This window comes from Haliotis rufescens, unplaced genomic scaffold (genome assembly GCF_023055435.1).
Source record: "Haliotis rufescens isolate VD_foot unplaced genomic scaffold, xgHalRufe1.0.p SCAF_44, whole genome shotgun sequence".
In the NCBI taxonomy this organism is placed as follows: domain Eukaryota; kingdom Metazoa; phylum Mollusca; class Gastropoda; order Lepetellida; family Haliotidae; genus Haliotis; species Haliotis rufescens.
In genome coordinates this window covers 2,727,099-2,744,879 of record NW_025964157.1, presented here as the reverse complement: position 1 = coordinate 2,744,879, position 17,781 = coordinate 2,727,099, and the positions used below count along the sequence as shown (strand labels likewise).

The window sequence follows — 17,781 nt, the reverse complement described above, 5'->3', positions numbered from 1 at the left end:
TGTAGAGTAGCTCCGGGATATGCCCCACCAGACATAGCGCACCATTTGTGGGATGTAATCTGAGTGCTGATTAATCTCGGAACTGACTAGTTTCCCTAGGACTGAAACCAGCCCATGGCTCGATGCGTTGGTTAAAAGTAAAAGGTACACTGCAAAACATGTATGTGTTTAGAATTGATGTAGGAATGGTGTGTAATCAAACGCATGGAGCACTGACCGTGAGCTGTGACGAGGCTGATTGTGTATCATCCTGTACAAATATTCTCCCTCTCTTGACCATTGGTTTGTCTGGTCCCAGCTTTACATCGTGCCAACTTCATCCATTATCCTGCTCAGTCATCTCAGTTGCCTCAAATCGGCGTGCAGAGTTGCATTTCGTAACCTTGTTCCTGGGTTTGAATCCTGGTTCAACCTGGTTGTTTCTGGGTTTGTCAGCACAATACCTGTGTTCATGGGTTTCACCAAAGGGGTAAACATGCAAGATCTGCATCATATTTCAGGCTTACTTTTCACTACTGTTCAAACCCAACTCACTCACTCACTCTCAAGATGCAATAACCTGGTAATATATGACACTGACTGGCTGACAAGTTGAGTTCGTGGACAAGTGTGAGTTTTCACACAGATTCACTAGCCATGTTGGTTTGTGCGTGTGTGTATGATGAGATTGTCACTGTTTTAGTAGTGTGTATCTGTAGGACGACTCGGGAAACAATGGGGAGTCGAACCAAATCTTGAGTATATTGAGGTACCTTTATGTATGTAATGAGATTGGTATGTATATATATTTGCTTTAAGCTTGTGGTGTGATGAGAGAAGGCCTCACCAACTATGCTGGCTCAGTAAGAAGCGACCAAACCAGCTCTTCTTATTGCGTCTGTTTATTGAGATGAGAACAACTCACTCACAAGCCAGGATAAAGGCTTTTTGGAAAAGGGAGGTGCCAGTCCCATATGAATTATGCTAAAATTACCAAAACTATGCAGCTAAAATTGCACATTTCTGCGGTTAAAAAATAACCATTTCCCCCTCAATAAGGCTTAAAAAAATAAAAGAATTGGTTCTTGGGCAATGACTTTTGAAAATATAGTGCAGGCGGGCATTGTTTTCTTTATTGGGGCTTGTTCAAACTAGTATGTAACCAAATAAACAGTTGTGAACCATCAACCTGGGAAAGGGCAAATCTTTCTGCAATAGAGGAATCGCAGACTTCTGGTACTGATCTAACATAAACACTGATAAAACATGTTAAATGAATACAAATTAACTTACAAAACAATTTGGATTTGGTATTTGGTATTATTATTGAAAACATATAACCAAATGATTTAGTTTTAGTTTTTTATCAGTTCATATGTTTATCATGCTTCAAACAGTGGGAGGGGTGAACACTCGTGGATCCTACATCCGCAGATGCAGGCGTGAAGCTTCAATCAACTTGATTCAGTAAAATCTGGTGTTGTAATTCTGGATGTAAGTACTGCAGCTGAAATTCCACATACATCAGTGTGATAAGACAAGCAGGTATGTTTGGTTTATTGCCGCACTGAACTGTATTTCGGCTAGATCACAGCATGTTTCCAAGTCACACAACTGGTTACCTGTTTAGACTTCAGTGAAACCAAGGAGCTTTGGGATGGTGCTGAACTGCATCACTGGATCCTGGTAAGGGGACACAACTCAAGGTTATTCAACACCAAGCGCCGGCCGTAAAACCATACTCACACAGTACCCGAACATGTCCTATGAGCCAACAAATGAGGAGCAAAGGTGGTTTACAAAGTGCATCACTGGATCTATAGCTGTCCATTTCACTTGTCCATGATAACATACCATAGTCTGTTGCTCATCATCTAATTTGTAAGTTAACAACTACTACAATAATCATCAGTATTGACTGACTGACTGACTGACTGACTGACTGAATAACAGGGTGTATGGCTTAGCCTAAATAATTGCAGGCCTCATAATTATTCAGGAATAACAAGAGTTTGACACTAACGTGGCTATATCCCCCGCCCCTGTTGCAGAATTTATGACATAATTAAATTTAAACAAACACTAACCTTTTTTAACCGATAAATATAATAAACTAAAACCCAGCTCATCTGCTCATCTTATTCCAACACATGTTCATGACACTACCAGCTTGCTGCTTTCTTTCTTCAACTGAAATAAGGAATTGTACAGACAGACCAAAATTGTTTATTGTAGTCTTTTATTTCATATTTTTGCACTTAATTACTCATCACATTCACACATCCTGAGCAAATGCAGGTATAAAATGTAATCAATATAAAATAAAACACATCTATAAAAATATATATATTTGCTGTAAGCATGTTAAGATCCATTGTAGCTACATCACGATGGTGGAAATATAATGAACAGAACTAAACCCACTCCTGTATGAATGGAGCTACATTGACAGTACTAGACGTTACTAAAACATTTGAGACCCATTTCTCTTTTAAGTGCTTTATATAAGACTATTAGCAGTTGTATAACAAAGAGGATAAAAAAGACACTGGATTTTCCTTAGCCACAATTTATCCAAGGAAGGTACTTCTTACAAGACATTATTTTTGAAACAGAAAGATTATATAAGAAAGTTTTATCTGAATGATTCATTATGAGGGTTCTAGATATATTTGGTTTTGGTACTTGTATGCAAAAATGGATGAATATCTTGATCTCGAATTCTAGTTCTAGTAGAAATGGTAGAAATGTGTATCTTTGATTATGTCTATGGTCACATTTCATCAACATCAGTTCAACAATCCTCTTCAACAATCAATCCTCATCAACAATCAATCCTCATCAACAATCCTCTTTAACAATCAATCCTCTTCAACAATCCTCATCAACAATCCTCTTTAACAATCAATCCTCTTTAACAATCAATCCTCATCAACAATCCTCATCAACAATCCTTGTCAATAATCCACTCAAAACATGGTGGCCACTGGGTTCATATCAGACCCCGGTCATGGAATCAAGACATAATACTCTGGATACTCAAGAATCACCTGACCTTGGTTCCAGTGACAGTTTGATACAAGAAGGCTGGAACTGGCACTGATACACTGGGCCACCCATTACCATACTTGACCAACACAAACTGACCAGTACCTCTGTCTTTTTCCAGTAACAGCGCTGGTTCATTGAACACCATGCCTGCATCTGGAGATGATCTAAGTAATCTAATTCCTGATGTGAAGTCACAGCAAGACGATGCGTAGAATGGGATTCAAACTGGGACTCCAAGTCACTTGCTGCTGACTGTCGGGATGCTGACATCTCTACTCTGCTACTGGGGTGGACTCATCTTTGCGAGGCAAGGGAGTTAACCAACCAAAAAGTCCAGTTGCCCCCCTTGCCAAACTAGGCTGGTACTCCGGAGTTACATTTTGGATGGACTAACGAGTCCATGCATAGTCCAATCAAAATCGAATAACGATCTAGTTTGTAAACAATATGGATTTCAACGTGCAGATTTCGGTCGGCTGCAGGATTTTCAGGATCGACAGATATTTTGAAAATCTTTTATTGTTTTTAATTAACGTGCTCATGTGAGTTGATGCACCTCACGGGGTAAGTGATATGAGAGGTGAAATCTGACTGGTCAATAGGAGGGACGTAGATGGGACCTAACTTGTTAAATCACCACTGGTGGCGCTACGATCGAACCTGGAAATTCCTGCCTGGTTCGGAAAGGGTAGAAACTGGACTTTTAAAGTCAGTTAACTCCCTTGCCTCGGGGAGATGGGGTGGGCAAAGCATTTTGGAAACATGCCATAAGCTAGGTTAGAAGGTCCTGGTGAATCGTGATCGAAGGACTTGTTGTTTCCTCTTCAATCTAGTAAATATGCCACACAGGCCACATGTTGAATACCCCTTGAAAAGTATTGGTCCTGGTACATGTATAACTATTGCCGACATATGATTTTCTAATTCCTCCTTCAGTTAAGGTATGACACTTGAACAACTGAATTGCATGAATAACAAAGGTCACTGAGATGTCCCAGCAATTGGCAAATTTGAGCTCATATTCTCAAAGTAACCATAGTAACAAAACATTTCTCAACAAAGCTCAGCTGCCTCAACATCAGACGATGAAACTGGTGACTGTAAATCTTGCAGTAACTTATCTGCTATAAATTCCTGCTGTGTGGTACGCAATGCAGTTAAAAACTTTTCAAAAGCATCGGGACCTCTTCTTACGAGTAAGTTAAAGAATTCGGTAAGTTTCTGTCTTGCTATTGTTTTACTGTCAATCAAATCCAGCATGTCTTGGGAAAGTACCTTCTCCTGAAACAGATAGTCTGTCACACCTGTATGTATGATAACTCGTTCCAACAAATATAACCAGTTTCTTCGTATCACTTCCCGATGAGCCTCTTCCATTATGACAAACCTGTTAATGAAAAACAGTCATTTAAGAGTAATCAAAGCCAAAGTTTCTACAAGGGCACAATAACGTGATTGAAACATCTCATCCAAATATTTTGAAACCAATACTAATGGGTTGCAGTAATTTTGTAACCCAAATGAATTCGTACCCTTAGAAGTTTCGTACCCCAAGAAAATTTGTGACCCTAAAGCTTAGAAACTTTGTAACCCTATTTTGTATTTCTAAATATTTGTTCATAAGACAGTACTATTGTTGGATTATAGTTTTCCAACCATACTTTTCAGACGGCCGTGCAATTTCTCTCGCTATAACGAGTTGTGTGATGTCACAGTCCATTCATCACATAGGGAATTTTAGGACAAAACAGAAGCAGTTGAGATTTTATAAAACAAATTTATCACCACGAATCAATGCACTCACATTTATAAAGTCAGCCATTCATTCTGTATAACATTCCCGACAAAGTACATACACATACAACAATCACCAACACACAATCAAACCCATGGTAGTAAAACAACAACCAATATCCCAATTCTGTTGATCGAGGATCAATCCCTTCATAGTCTGGTCCAGACGTTTATTATTTGATTGTTTTAATTTCCATCCATCAAGGAGACCAGAAGTAATTGTCAACTGAAACAAGTGTTAATCTTATTGTTAATTATTATTAATTTTTTTTGTTGTTGTCTAAGTTAATATTTTATATAGCTTACTTCATTGCTTGTAGCATAGTGTTATGAATTTACTTTCGATTTGGGTACGAAATTTCTTATTTCTATTTTCTAGAGGTGTGAATTCATTTGGGTTACAAATTTACATACACCCCTAAGCATAAGTACCCAATTGGCGGCCCTGATTTATCACAAAGTGCCTTAGGCGCTCACTTGTGGTATGTCAAACCTCTTGATGCAATTATTTCAATTTCAAAAAGTTACTTTGGTTGCCATAAAAATAAAATAATAAAATCGACAATTACGAGTTTCTGGGTATGACAAAGTCTAGACCTGGTGCATTATAACATCTTTCACTTATTTCTTATTTGGACATCAAATCCTGACTTTTATTCTATTTTGTCAAACCAAAGACGTATCTATCTATCTATCTATCTATCTAATACTCTATGTCTACAAATCTACAAATCTGAACTTCTCAACACGGACGTACGGTACCCATTTTCACACATGTTGGATCTAATAATAACTTGCTAGACTTACTTCCAAACAGCGCTGAGAGATGGAATAACGTGTTGTCACACAGTACCAGTGAAACCAATCGAAACCGAAAGGAGATCTAAGTCATATCTTATTTCTATCGACAGTGGATAAGCTGGGCTCTGTCTATTCATATCATAATTACGAAAGTTGACGAAGCGCAGAAGGAATCGTGAAACAGGTTTAGTTGTAAGCTCCTGTCCAGCGCGTGACACCTTCGTTACACTCTTGGTAACATAGCTCCGCGAACGGACTATCGCTGTGAGGAGCTTGGTTTAGTCGGACGTAGGGGAAGTAACTCTCATGACAATCTCTGTCAGCATGGCTGCAAGTTGTTCGAGGTTTGCGGTACTGCATTCACTTTTTCGAAGAAACCGGCTTCAAGGTGAATTAGAAATGTATTTTTGCACGAGTTGCCTATTGGTTCTTTAGGTCAACATTAGCGCCTGAAATCATAAGCATGTTTCAGATGTTTCTACGCGTATTTCCATGATCGTCATAACATTGATTGGACATGTGAAGATCCAGGGTAGAATAGGTCTAAAGCAACCCATGCTTGTCCCCTGTGAAGATCCGGGGTAGAATTGGGTCTTCAGCAACCAATGCTTGTCCCCCTGTGAAGATCCGGGGTACAACAGGTCTTCCCCAACCCATGCTTGCCGTAAAAGGTAGTTTTGGAAAAATATACAGTGCAATTAAATGCATCTAGGAGCATGATAAAAGTGCAAAGGTAATTATTGAGAGGTCAGTGGTTTTTGAAGCACTAATGTACTGAAAATAAGTACACTCCCCAAACCATGCTAATGCATGTCAGAACTGTGAGGATTCTCGTAGAATAGGTCTGCAGCAACCTATGCTTGCCGTAAAAGACGACTATGCTTGTCGTGAGAGGCAACTTATGGGTTTGGTTGGTCAGGCTCGCTGACTTGGTTGATGCATGTCATCACATTCCAATTGCGTTGATCGATGCTCATGATGTCAATCACTGGATTGTCTGGTCCAGACTCTATTATTTACAGAATATATAGCTGGAATATTGCCGAGTCCAGTTTTGAACAACTAATAAACCATGCAAACTGGAATGATTCAGTTATCTTTTGTACGAAGCATTTAAAGTGCAATGCAGATTTGGATCAGGAATCTATCAGGCAATTTGGGCAAAACTAAATTTTTAAACTTATCCAATCTCACACTATGCATTTCTTCTTTCTTCTTCGATACTATGTGGAAACGTGCTTGAACCATGTTTCCAGCTTCTAAAACAGAAAACCTCACCTGAACACAACCCAGCATGCCCCAAGTTACTGACTAGTAACTGGGTGAGTTACATGCTCCGTGCATGGTAACCTTACACGGTAACACTACACGAGCTGATGACATGTGTCTCTCTGTCAGCTCATCCTCCTTGTAGAGCGATCAGGCTAGAGGAACTGTGATGTGGGGATGGTCGGATGGGCATATCGCTTGTGAGATACAATAAGTATATAAATATGCAATTTAGAATAAAATTTCCAAATTATTAAACTTATCCTATCTTACACTATTCATTTTATCCCAGGATTGGACGTCGGGCTGCAGATACCCGAGCCTGTATTGACTACAACAGTGAGACAAACATGAGGAAGATGGAGATAAACAGTGCAATAATAAAATATTTAAAACACTGCCAAGTGTCGTAAAGACATGAACTCATAAGCGTGAAAACCCACCATCAACTGATGATACTATCCCGATATGTAAATCAGGGAACGTTTCCAGGAAATTAATTCTTCCCATGTGATTCTGAAACTTCAGAGAATTTTTTGTATCTTTTACTTTTAGGTTTTCATTGTCTGAAACGTTGGGCGAGCAGCTCCGAGGCAGGCCAGTCATTGAAGCAATGGCAGCTGATGAGTGCCGTGTGTGTGGAGCGACCCCCAGTCATTACACAACACAAGACCAAGATGGAGGAAAAGTTTGGGGAGCTTCTCAACAAGATGGAGTTTGAGAACAGTCTCTTGTCAAGTCATGAGTTGCGACACAGGAACGATGTGTAAGATACAAATGAACTTGATGATGCATGTGATGGGATTTGAACCACGGTCCTTCTGATTCGAAGTTGGACACTGTTATGTCTTTACGGCATATTCATACATGGTCTAAGGGAGATAACTCCCAGGAGCCTAATTCTTTGGGTAACTCTTTAGCTAGTGGAGAGTAGAGAAGAGATCTTCCAATATGTCTGCCTTCATGTCGACCATGTGCTTATAGCCAGCAGTGAACATAAGCCCACTACACTTCTGATTCCATTTGACATCAGACGCCTTGTCCACATGACCACATTTCTGGTGTCCCCCACCATGATATTGCTTGAATATTGCTAAAAGCGGTGTAAAACCATACTCACTCACTCATTCACATGACCATAGACTGCCTCTGTGGTCTAGTGGTAGAGTGTCCGCCCGGAGAGCGGAAGGTCCGGGGTTCGATCCCCAGCCGCATCATACCAAAAGACGTTAAAAGATGGTACCTGTTGTTACCCTGTCTGGCGCTTGGCGGCATGGTATCTCAGTGGGCTAGCACTATAAATCGGCATCAGTCCGGACGAGTACAAGCAGCCACACACACACACATACACGTACATGCACGTCGCTATATAAGTGCAATAATCTTGGATGCGATGTTAAACCCCATTTCACCTCACATGACCATAGAGGTTAATTCCATCAGCAAGCTGACATGGTATGGATGTCATCTGTGTGATGGCTCCACGCCTGCTACACTAGATGACAAGATGCAGACCTTATAGGGCTGTTGGATTATCTGTAGGTTGTGAACATATGCTTGCCATCATCTGCAGCACTATACCATCTTCCCCAGGTAAGGGACTTAATTGACTATAAAAGTCCAGTTTCCACCCTTGCCAAACTAGTCTAAACATTTCTGAGCTCGATCGTAGCGCCACCACTGGTTATGATAAGTTATGTTCCTTCTACGTCCCTTCTACTGACCAAACAGATTCCACCGCTCATATCACTTGTATTTGGTCCAAACAAAATGGCGACACCCAGTCAAGATGATCTGATCGCTAATCAAGATCTATATTGTGATAAAACTGGTCTTACTTTGCAAAGTGCAACAAATCTTTGAGCACTTTGATTAAAAACAGGAAAAGATTTGGAAATGTCTTTTGATGCAGAGCTGGTGGTACACATGTTTTGCACATCCTGCAATCATTTAAAATCTGCATGGCAGTTTACGAACCGGATGTCGATTTCGTTATGTGATTGACGAGTTAAGTGAGAAAGTTACAGTTTTTAACAAAACATTTTCGAGAGAATAACAAATGGCAAGAAGTGATATTAACACCATAAATGACCATCTGTCATTATATTGTCATGTCAATGTGGAAGTTACATAAAAAATCTGTCAATAGTTTTTGTCCAGGCTAGACACTTACAATAAAGGGAGGCAATTTAAGGGGAGGTAACTGTTGTATGACAATAGTTCTGTCATAGTGTTATGTGCACTGCAGTGAAATATCAAGTGTTATGTTCACTGCAACGCAAATATCACTTTTCTCAACTTCAGAAAACTTTTTCACACTGAAGTATATAATAAAATGTTTAGAACGTTGACATATTTCCTGCATTGTTGATAGTGTTCTTTCAAACAATGAACCTTTGTAATGTTAAGTGAAGGTCAAGAGCTCTCTATGTTTTCAGGTTAAGTGAAGTCTGTAGGTTAAGTGAAGTTTGTAGGTTAAGTGAAGGTCAAGTGCCATCTGTGTTTTCAGGTTAAGTGAAGTCTGTAGGTTAAGTGAAGGTCAAGTGCAGTCTGTGTTTTCAGATTAAGTGAAGTCTGTAGGTTAAGTGAAGGTCAAGTGCAGTCTGTGTTTTAAGGTTAAGTGAAGTCTGTAGGTTAAGGGAAGGTCAAGTGCAGTCTGTGTTTTCAGGTTAAGTGAAGTCTGTAGGTTAAGTGAAGTCTATAGGTTAAGTGAAGGTCAAGTGCCATCTGTTTTCAGGTTAAGTGAAGTCTGTAGGTTAAGTGAAGGTCAAGTGCAGTCTGTGTTTTCAGGTTAAGTGAAGTCTGTAGGTTAAGTGAAGGTCAAGTGCCATCTGTTTTCAGGTTAAGTGAAGTTTGTAGGTTAAGTGAAGGTCAAGTGCCATCTGTTTTCAGGTTAAGTGAAGTCTGTAGGTTAAGTGAAGGTCAAGTGCCATCTGTTTTCAGGTTAAGTGAAGTCTGTAGGTTAAGTGAAGGTCAAGTGCCATCTGTTTTCAGGTTAAGTGAAGTCTGTAGGTTAAGTGAAGGTCAAGTGCAGTCTGTGTTTTCAGGTTAAGTGAAGTCTGTAGGTTAAGTGAAGTCTGTAGGTTAAGTGAAGTCTGGAGGTTAAGTGAAGGTCAAGTGCTATCTGTTTTCAGGGTAAGTGAAGTCTGTAGGTTAAGTGAAGGTCAAGTGCAGTCTGTTTTCAGGTTAAGTGAAGTCTGTAGGTTAAGTTAAAGGTCAAGTGCCATCTGTTTTCAAGTTAAGTGAAGTCTGATGCTAAAGTGAAGGTCAAGTGCCATCTGTGTTTTCAGGTTGCGAGAAGCACGACGCAAGGAGGATGACTTTGAAGAGACGGAGGTCGAGGCGGTCACACAGACAGCTCTTGACCTGGAGGACATGTGGGAGATGGAAGCTAAACAGTTCACTCCAGCCGACCGAGTCACCGGTCAGTGCGTCTCTTGCTGAACATCTGAGCAGCATATTGAAGAGCAGAAAGTTTTGTGATCAACTGAAAATCAGTGATTTCAATGCTATAGGCTGCCATGGAGATGAGATCACTATCCTGAAAAAAATCACATAGTCTGTCTTTTTCATCCTTTCTGGGAGTTGGTGTCTTGACCCATAGGGCTTTCCTCCCACATTAAGCTGACACGCCGTGATGTAACTGGAATACTGTTAAAAGCAACTTTAAACCTAACTCACTCACTCACTCACTCACCTATAGCTATTTGAATTGGGTTAAGATGCCTGAGACAGCTCATGTTTTCTCATCGTGCACAGGACATGTGATCCTGTTGTCTTACATGTCTGAGGTATGACATTTCCCAGTGTAGAGTTGTGTCCCTTTGATAATACGATCATGGGTTTGAGTCCTTGCTTCTGGGTTTCACAAAAGTTGTAAGCATAACTGGCTAAAATCTGAAACATTGATTTGTTTCTTTTTGAATTTCAACAAAGAGTTAAAGACTGTTGTGTTCAATATCTTTTTTGAAAGTTAAATGAGAATTTAGAAGTTAGATTTTTACTCAACTATAAAGTCAACTTTCGCAATTGAAACGTATTTGCTTCATGTACACCAAAGACACCAAAGACACCAAAGAAGATATTTAACATTATTAAGAATTTAAGAATTACAATTTATATGAAAAATATTTCAGTTGATGATACCTGATGTTTCAGTTGACTATGCCACATGTTTCAGTTGACGGTACCTGATTTTTCAGTTGATGATACCTGATGATTCAGTTGATGATACCTGATGTTTCAGTTGATACCTGATGTTTCAGTTGTCGATACCTGATGTTTCAGTTGATACCTGATGTTTCAGTTGATGATACCTGATGTTTCAGTTGATGATACCTGATGATTCAGTTGTCGATACCTGATGTTTCAGTTGATACCTGATGTTTCAGTTGTCGATACCTGATGTTTCAGTTGATACCTGATGTTTCAGTTGATGATACCTGATGTTTCAGTTGATGATACCTGATGATTCAGTTGTCGATACCTGATGTTTCAGTTGACGGTACCTGATGTTTCAGTTGATGATACCTGATGATTCAGTTGTCGATACCTGATGTTTCAGTTGACGGTACCTGATGTTTCAGTTGACAATACCTGATGTTTCAGTTGTCGATACCTGATGTTTCAGTTGACGGTACCTGATGTTTCAGTTGACAATACCTGATGTTTCAGTTGTCGATACCTGATGTTTCAGTTGACGGTACCTGATGTTTCAGTTGATGATACCTGATGATTCAGTTGATGATACCTGATGATTCAGTTGACGATACCTGATGTTTCAGTTGACGGTACCTGATGTTTCAGTTGATGATACCTGATGATTCAGTTGTTGATACCTGATGTTTCAGTTGACTGTACCTGATGTTTCAGTTGACGGTACCTGATGTTTCAGTTGATGATACCTGATGATTCAGTTGTCGATACCTGATGTTTCAGTTGACGGTACCTGATGTTTCAGTTGACAATACCTGATGTTTCAGTTGATGATACCTGATGTTTCAGTTGTTGATAACTGATGATTAAGTTAACGAAACCTGATGTTTCAGTTAACGGTACCTGATGTTTCAGTTGACAATACCTGATGTTTCAGATGCAGACAAGTCTGGAGACAAGAAGTCCACTGACAGGAAGTTGGCCGAGAAGCTGGTTCTTCTGGTGAAGCAGAAAGTCGGGGACAAGCCGCTGTGGGTATTCCCCCAGGGAAGGTGGTCGGAGGGGGAGTCTATGAGAGAGGTGGGTCACAATCGGTATCATAAAGCAACAAAAGCCTTGGGTATTAAAGTCCACAGTACTGACATAGTCTGAGGCCTATCTGAAATGATATTGCACAGTCTTAGCTGCTGTGCCTACCCCTTCAGATGTCCGTGCACTTGCCAAGCTACATCACTAAACTCTCTCAGACTTGCTGGGTAGGCCCGCCCCTGTGTTATCAAGTCGGTTATTCACCGAGCAAACGCACCATGGTATGACGAACATGTGCACCAGGCAGAGTGCAAAAGTGGAAAGCAGAGAGGAAATGGAGCAAGACACATCTTGAAGTTCATAGGCAAACTTACTGCCAAGCTAGACACAACAAGCTTAAGGTCATCTGTCAGGCATTCTCTGTCTGCCTTGGGCGGTCTGGTAGCCTAGTGGTTAAAGTGTTTGCTCGTCACGCTGAAGATGGGGGTTCGATTCCCAACATTGGTACAATGTGTGAAGCCCATTTCTGGTGTCCCCGCTGTGATATTCCTGGAATATTCCTAAAAGCAGCATAAAACCATACTCACTCACTCACTCACTGTCTGCCTATCAAGCATTGAGGGAAGTAAATATAACACACGTGAGAGGCATAGATTTATTGACAAGCTGCTCGACAAGAAATCAGAAGCTAAAATGCCATTAAGCCTGGCCAAAAAGACCGATAATCAGAATTATCATCGATGGGAAGACATATTAATGATTATCGATATAGAGATTGTGTCATCGATAATATCTCACACAAACAATTGTGATAAAATAAAGTTTAAATTTACCAAAAGAGACTTGTTATTGTCAATTATGTCAATTGCCAAAGAAGGAAAGCAACTTTTTTTGTTATGAATCTAATGTCCACAAAGTAATCCATGCATAAATGTGTCACCACTCACCAGCGGCATGAAGAGTGTTGATTTCTTTCGGACTTTTTTTTTACCTATTTGCTCAAAGTAACTTCTCTGATATTTATCGATAATTGATCGATATTTAGTTAGCGATTATGGATCTCTATGATCTATATCAATAGGCAGCCCCAACAACTTGTGTTGTATGCTGCTTATAAATCTATCACTGTGTTACCTTATATTGCATCAGGTTCCTACAACCTCGGGTAAACCTAGTAACCAGGTCATCTCCCAAACTTAGGTTTTGAAATGAGTCACTTCTAAACATGCTTTCAGGTTTTTCAATTGATGTTTTATAAACTGTCGTCTTGATGTGAACACAGTATTCATTTTTGATTGGTTAAAAGTCACATTTATTTTTACATGAAAACCAAAAAGTTTAAAACCCCTTGGAAAACCTTTTATCGACTTGATATATCTTTTATATCAAAACACCCGTAGGTGAGATTCTCTCTATATATCCTCAATACTACTCCAGTACCTAACTGTGAAACCCTGTCTTAAGTCAAGGGACAGAAAACAGGAGGGTGTCTGGAGGTGGGTTTGTTCCTTTGACTAATCTGGTTTCATTGTAAAACAGTTTTTTTGTGATATAACAAAATTTGGTTGCAATCATACAACATTCATGATAATTTTTTGTTTTTATGGGAAAAATAATATTTTTGATTTACCGTATTGGACGTAATAAGTGCCCCGCTCTAATAAGCGCCCACGGCGATATTTGCTAATATATTGGCTAGTGAACAAGCCCAATTAGCACCCCTTCCGATTGATCAATGAACGCAAGACTTATTTACAAGCGTATAATACACACTCGTGTGTTATATGCACCCTTAATTATGGGCAATTAAATTCTGGAAAAATATATCTGTCGTATATAAACATTTCAGGCTGTCAGCATAAACCACGAAATTTATCTTTCAACTCTGTTTTTACACCAAAATAATATTCTTATAAGAACCCCCTATTTGTAATTTTGAGAGCGCCCTGGGCGCTTATTACGTGGATTACGGTATTATCACTGATTCTATCCCCATCACACATGCAATGGATAATTGTTTGAACAGACTGCGGAGAGAGTCCTGGGTGTCCATTGTGGGGAGGAGTTATCTGCCCAGTTTGTCGGGAACGCCCCCTGTGGTGTACACACGTACGTCTTCAGGTCAAGCCCTGAGACAGACACGGGAGTAAAGGTAGGCCTGGATGTGGATGATTCACCCTCTTAACATGACATTATTCTTCAATTAAGATGAGACATTAATTATTTCGTTTTTATGTTTTGAGCCTTACCCTAATAGAAGTCTTGCCCTTGTAGAGGCCTTACCTTTATTGAAGCCTTGCCTTTGTAGAGGCCTTACCATATAGAAGCCTTACCCTTATAGAAGTCTTACCCTTGTAGAAGCCTTACCGTTATAGAAGCCTTACCCTTATAGAGGCCTTACCCTTATAGAGGCCTTACCCTTATAGAAGCCTTACTGTTATAGAAGCCTGGCCCTTATAGAAGCCTTACCCTCATAGAGGCCTTACCCTTATAGAAGCCTTACCGTTATAGAGGCCTGACTCTCATAGAGGCCTTACCCCTTTAGAGGCCTTACCCCTATAGCAGCCTTGCCCTTACACCCTTTTAGAAGGTATGCCCTTATAGAAGCCTTGCACTTATAGAAGCCTTACCCTTATTATATGTATGAATGCTTTACCCTTAAAGAGGCCTGACCCTTATAGAAGCCTTGACCTTAATGCGTCTAATTGAGACAAACAGCAAACATACTGTGTTTTCGGTGTAAAACTAGGTCACTGTAAATTGAACCATGCTAATTTGAGTCTGCAACTGGACATAGAGCGTGATGTTTCAAACATTAAACTTCGAACGGTTAAATCTAACTATACTCAAATTGGAATACAAGATGTTATTTTATGAGATGGTTGGTGAATGAACATGATTTGTCCTGTTAACTGTGCCATCCAATGTCTGTGTAATGTCTTCACTTCCAGGGGTGGTCGGGTAGCCTAGCGGTTAAAGCGTTCGCTCGTCACGCCGAGGACCCGGGTTCGATTCCCGACATGGGTACAATGTGTGAAGCCCATTTCTGGTGTCCCCTGCCGTGATATTGCTGGAATATTGCTAAAAGCGGCATAAAACCATACTCACTCACTCACTCAAACCATACTCACTCACTCACTCACTCGCTCACTCTTTTGTTTCAGCTGTTTTTCTTCAAGGCTGCGTACAAGACAGGTGGTGTAAGGGTAGATCAGGGCAATGCTGAAGACTTTCTGTGGGTGACAAAGAGGGAACTGAAGGACTACTTGCACCCATCATATTACAGCAGTGTTAAGTCTTTCATACTTGAGATATGAATGTGTGTTAGCTGTATGTGTGTGTGTGTGTGTCATCTACCTGGTGGTCACACATTAGGTTTAACAGTATATATGGTTCTCAACTTCTCAGACATGAGACTCAAGGTGAAGGATCCCACTTCTGATCGGAATCAAACAAGGAACATTCTGTCACACCGGAAGATCACTCTTTCAACTCTTGGTTTACAAAAAAAAAATTCAAAAAGAATTAAGAGCAACAAACAAATTTGAAACATGTTTAAGTATTTGTTTGCCGAGTGAAATAAAAAAAGTACTGAAAATGATGATTTTACCTAATGACTAGTCAAAGTCTTATCAGTGCTTCCATATTTTATAATCTATTTAATTAGCAAAATTGAGGGAAATTAAAATTTCTTTCCTTCTCAATATCTTTAAGATCAGATCTTTTACTCTGATGAAGTAACTTTCTCCATAGAAGGTTGTGTCAGGTGAACACTTAATGACCTTGACCCCCCTGGCTAAAATGAAAGCAGTGTGGGCTCTTGAGAGAATCAGATGTCAGCTTTCTATGATGATGAGGTTCATTTCATGGTCATCTCAGTTCAGATATTTCAACAAGTAACCCATGTTGGACACAAATGCTTGTCCTCCCTTTATGGTGTAGAAGCCAGGCCGCTCAGAGACGACAGGGTGTATGACATATCCACAACATAATGGGACGTCCTTTGTTATGTACATTTGGGTAAGTTCGTTATATAGATACTGAAATTAGATATGTTGGTCTGAATTTAGCAGTCTCGGCGCTCACTGGCTGATCAGAACAACTGAACCGACATCAAGTTGAGGTGTCCTCAGATTTGATTTTTATGAGATTATTTCCTTGCGAAACAATGGGGTCAATGGATCGGTAAACAAGCAATTAAGAAGAACCCTATTTAATCTTAGCATGATAAGAGAGAGTTAGAGAGAGAGAATGAAGACTCCGAACATTTTTTATTGGTTCCTCTCTGTGTGTCATCATGATTTAACTGTGAACATTGGCATTTGTGTTGTACTGTAAATAAAGAATACAACAATAGTACAACCTTGGACTTGTATTTATCACATGAACCTTCAGACAACAGCCGACTTGTGGAGGATGTGGAAACTGGGTTCCGACAGGGCTGTAACAAAACACTTTCTTGGGATGCAGTTTGTCTCTGTAGTTACAGGGAAATGATATATCACACGATAACTATTCAGCTGTGAAGTCATGCCACAACTACCTGAAGCACAATGAAACAACGGACATGCAGAACAGCCTTCGTGGGTCAGGCCTTAAGAGTCAGACAACCAGTCAGTTTTTTACAGTCAACTTTTCAACATCGTCAACTACGACGTCAGTGGCGTGAAGCATGCACATTGTTGCCGAATTATTAGTATGGGGTGACATGTATGGAGATTAGATATTATTTCAGCTAGTTACAAAACCACATTTTTTTTTTTTAAAACTATGTGCTTGAATTTTTAAAAAAGAAAAAACACCTTGCAACAATGTACATGTGAGGGGCTTGATACCCCCTTTCTATAAGATTAAAACAATGGCTCTCTTTAGATCTATGAGGATATATGCGAAATGTACAAAGGCATTAAGGAAACTGTCAAATACTCCAAGACAATACTCCAAGACAATACTCCAGGACAATATTCCAGGACAATACACCAAATACTCCTAAATGATGTGGTCATTGGAGATCATGTCTGTTCCAGCAGCCTTGCCACGCTTTTCAGATGTACAAGCAACTACACCTCTTTCGCAGTTGTGGTTGCAAACGTTTCAGGGTTTTGTGTTGAGAATGGATGCATCATCTACTGAGGCCACCAAAGTAGTCCCCCCCCCCAAGATGAGACAATGTACCCTAGATCATGCAGGGTTGATACACCATCAAGTCAAATATCCAGTCCTGCTCATGGGAGTCTCGGATTTTCGTTTAGAGTTAATAATTCTCCAGAAGCAAAACTGTCTTGCTTGACCACTGTATAAGGGTCTATACCGAAACGTAGCCTTTACAGTATTAAAGAAGTTGTTATCCATATATTGTGTCTACTTTGTAATTCTCCAGAAGACAGTTTGGTCAACTTCAGCCAACTGCTCTGTTTCTTCGAGTGTTCTCAAGCGATGTTCCTCAATGTGCTGTAAGATATTTTACTGTAATCCTCAGGTTGAAGCTTCAGCAAAGCTTGAGTCTTAAAGCTAAACTGTATTGGTCTCTGATTGCGTACACTGAGGGAGTCGTCATCTAGGATGTCGCAAGACAACATTAGATCCTATTTGTCCAGTGGCACAATGACATGATCAATGAGAAAAGTGTGAGTCCGTCTGAGGGAACAAGAACTGGACGCTGCTTTGCATATCTGAGAAAGAGTGATAGCATGTAGACTTTGA

General features: G+C 40.0%; 1 protein-coding gene across 1 annotated transcript; it reads left to right on the top strand.

The window, feature by feature from the left end:
- Window positions 1-5,864: 5,864 nt before the first annotated feature.
- LOC124136069 (39S ribosomal protein L46, mitochondrial-like) lies at window positions 5,865-16,434 on the top strand. The gene is made up of 6 exons (XM_046501846.2): window positions 5,865-6,013; window positions 7,450-7,660; window positions 10,185-10,318; window positions 11,987-12,129; window positions 14,105-14,230; window positions 15,243-16,434. Exons 1-6 carry the CDS (start codon window positions 5,932-5,934, stop codon window positions 15,393-15,395), a joined length of 849 nt encoding a protein of 282 aa, XP_046357802.2. The 5' UTR covers window positions 5,865-5,931; the 3' UTR covers window positions 15,396-16,434.
- Window positions 16,435-17,781: the final 1,347 nt, after the last annotated feature.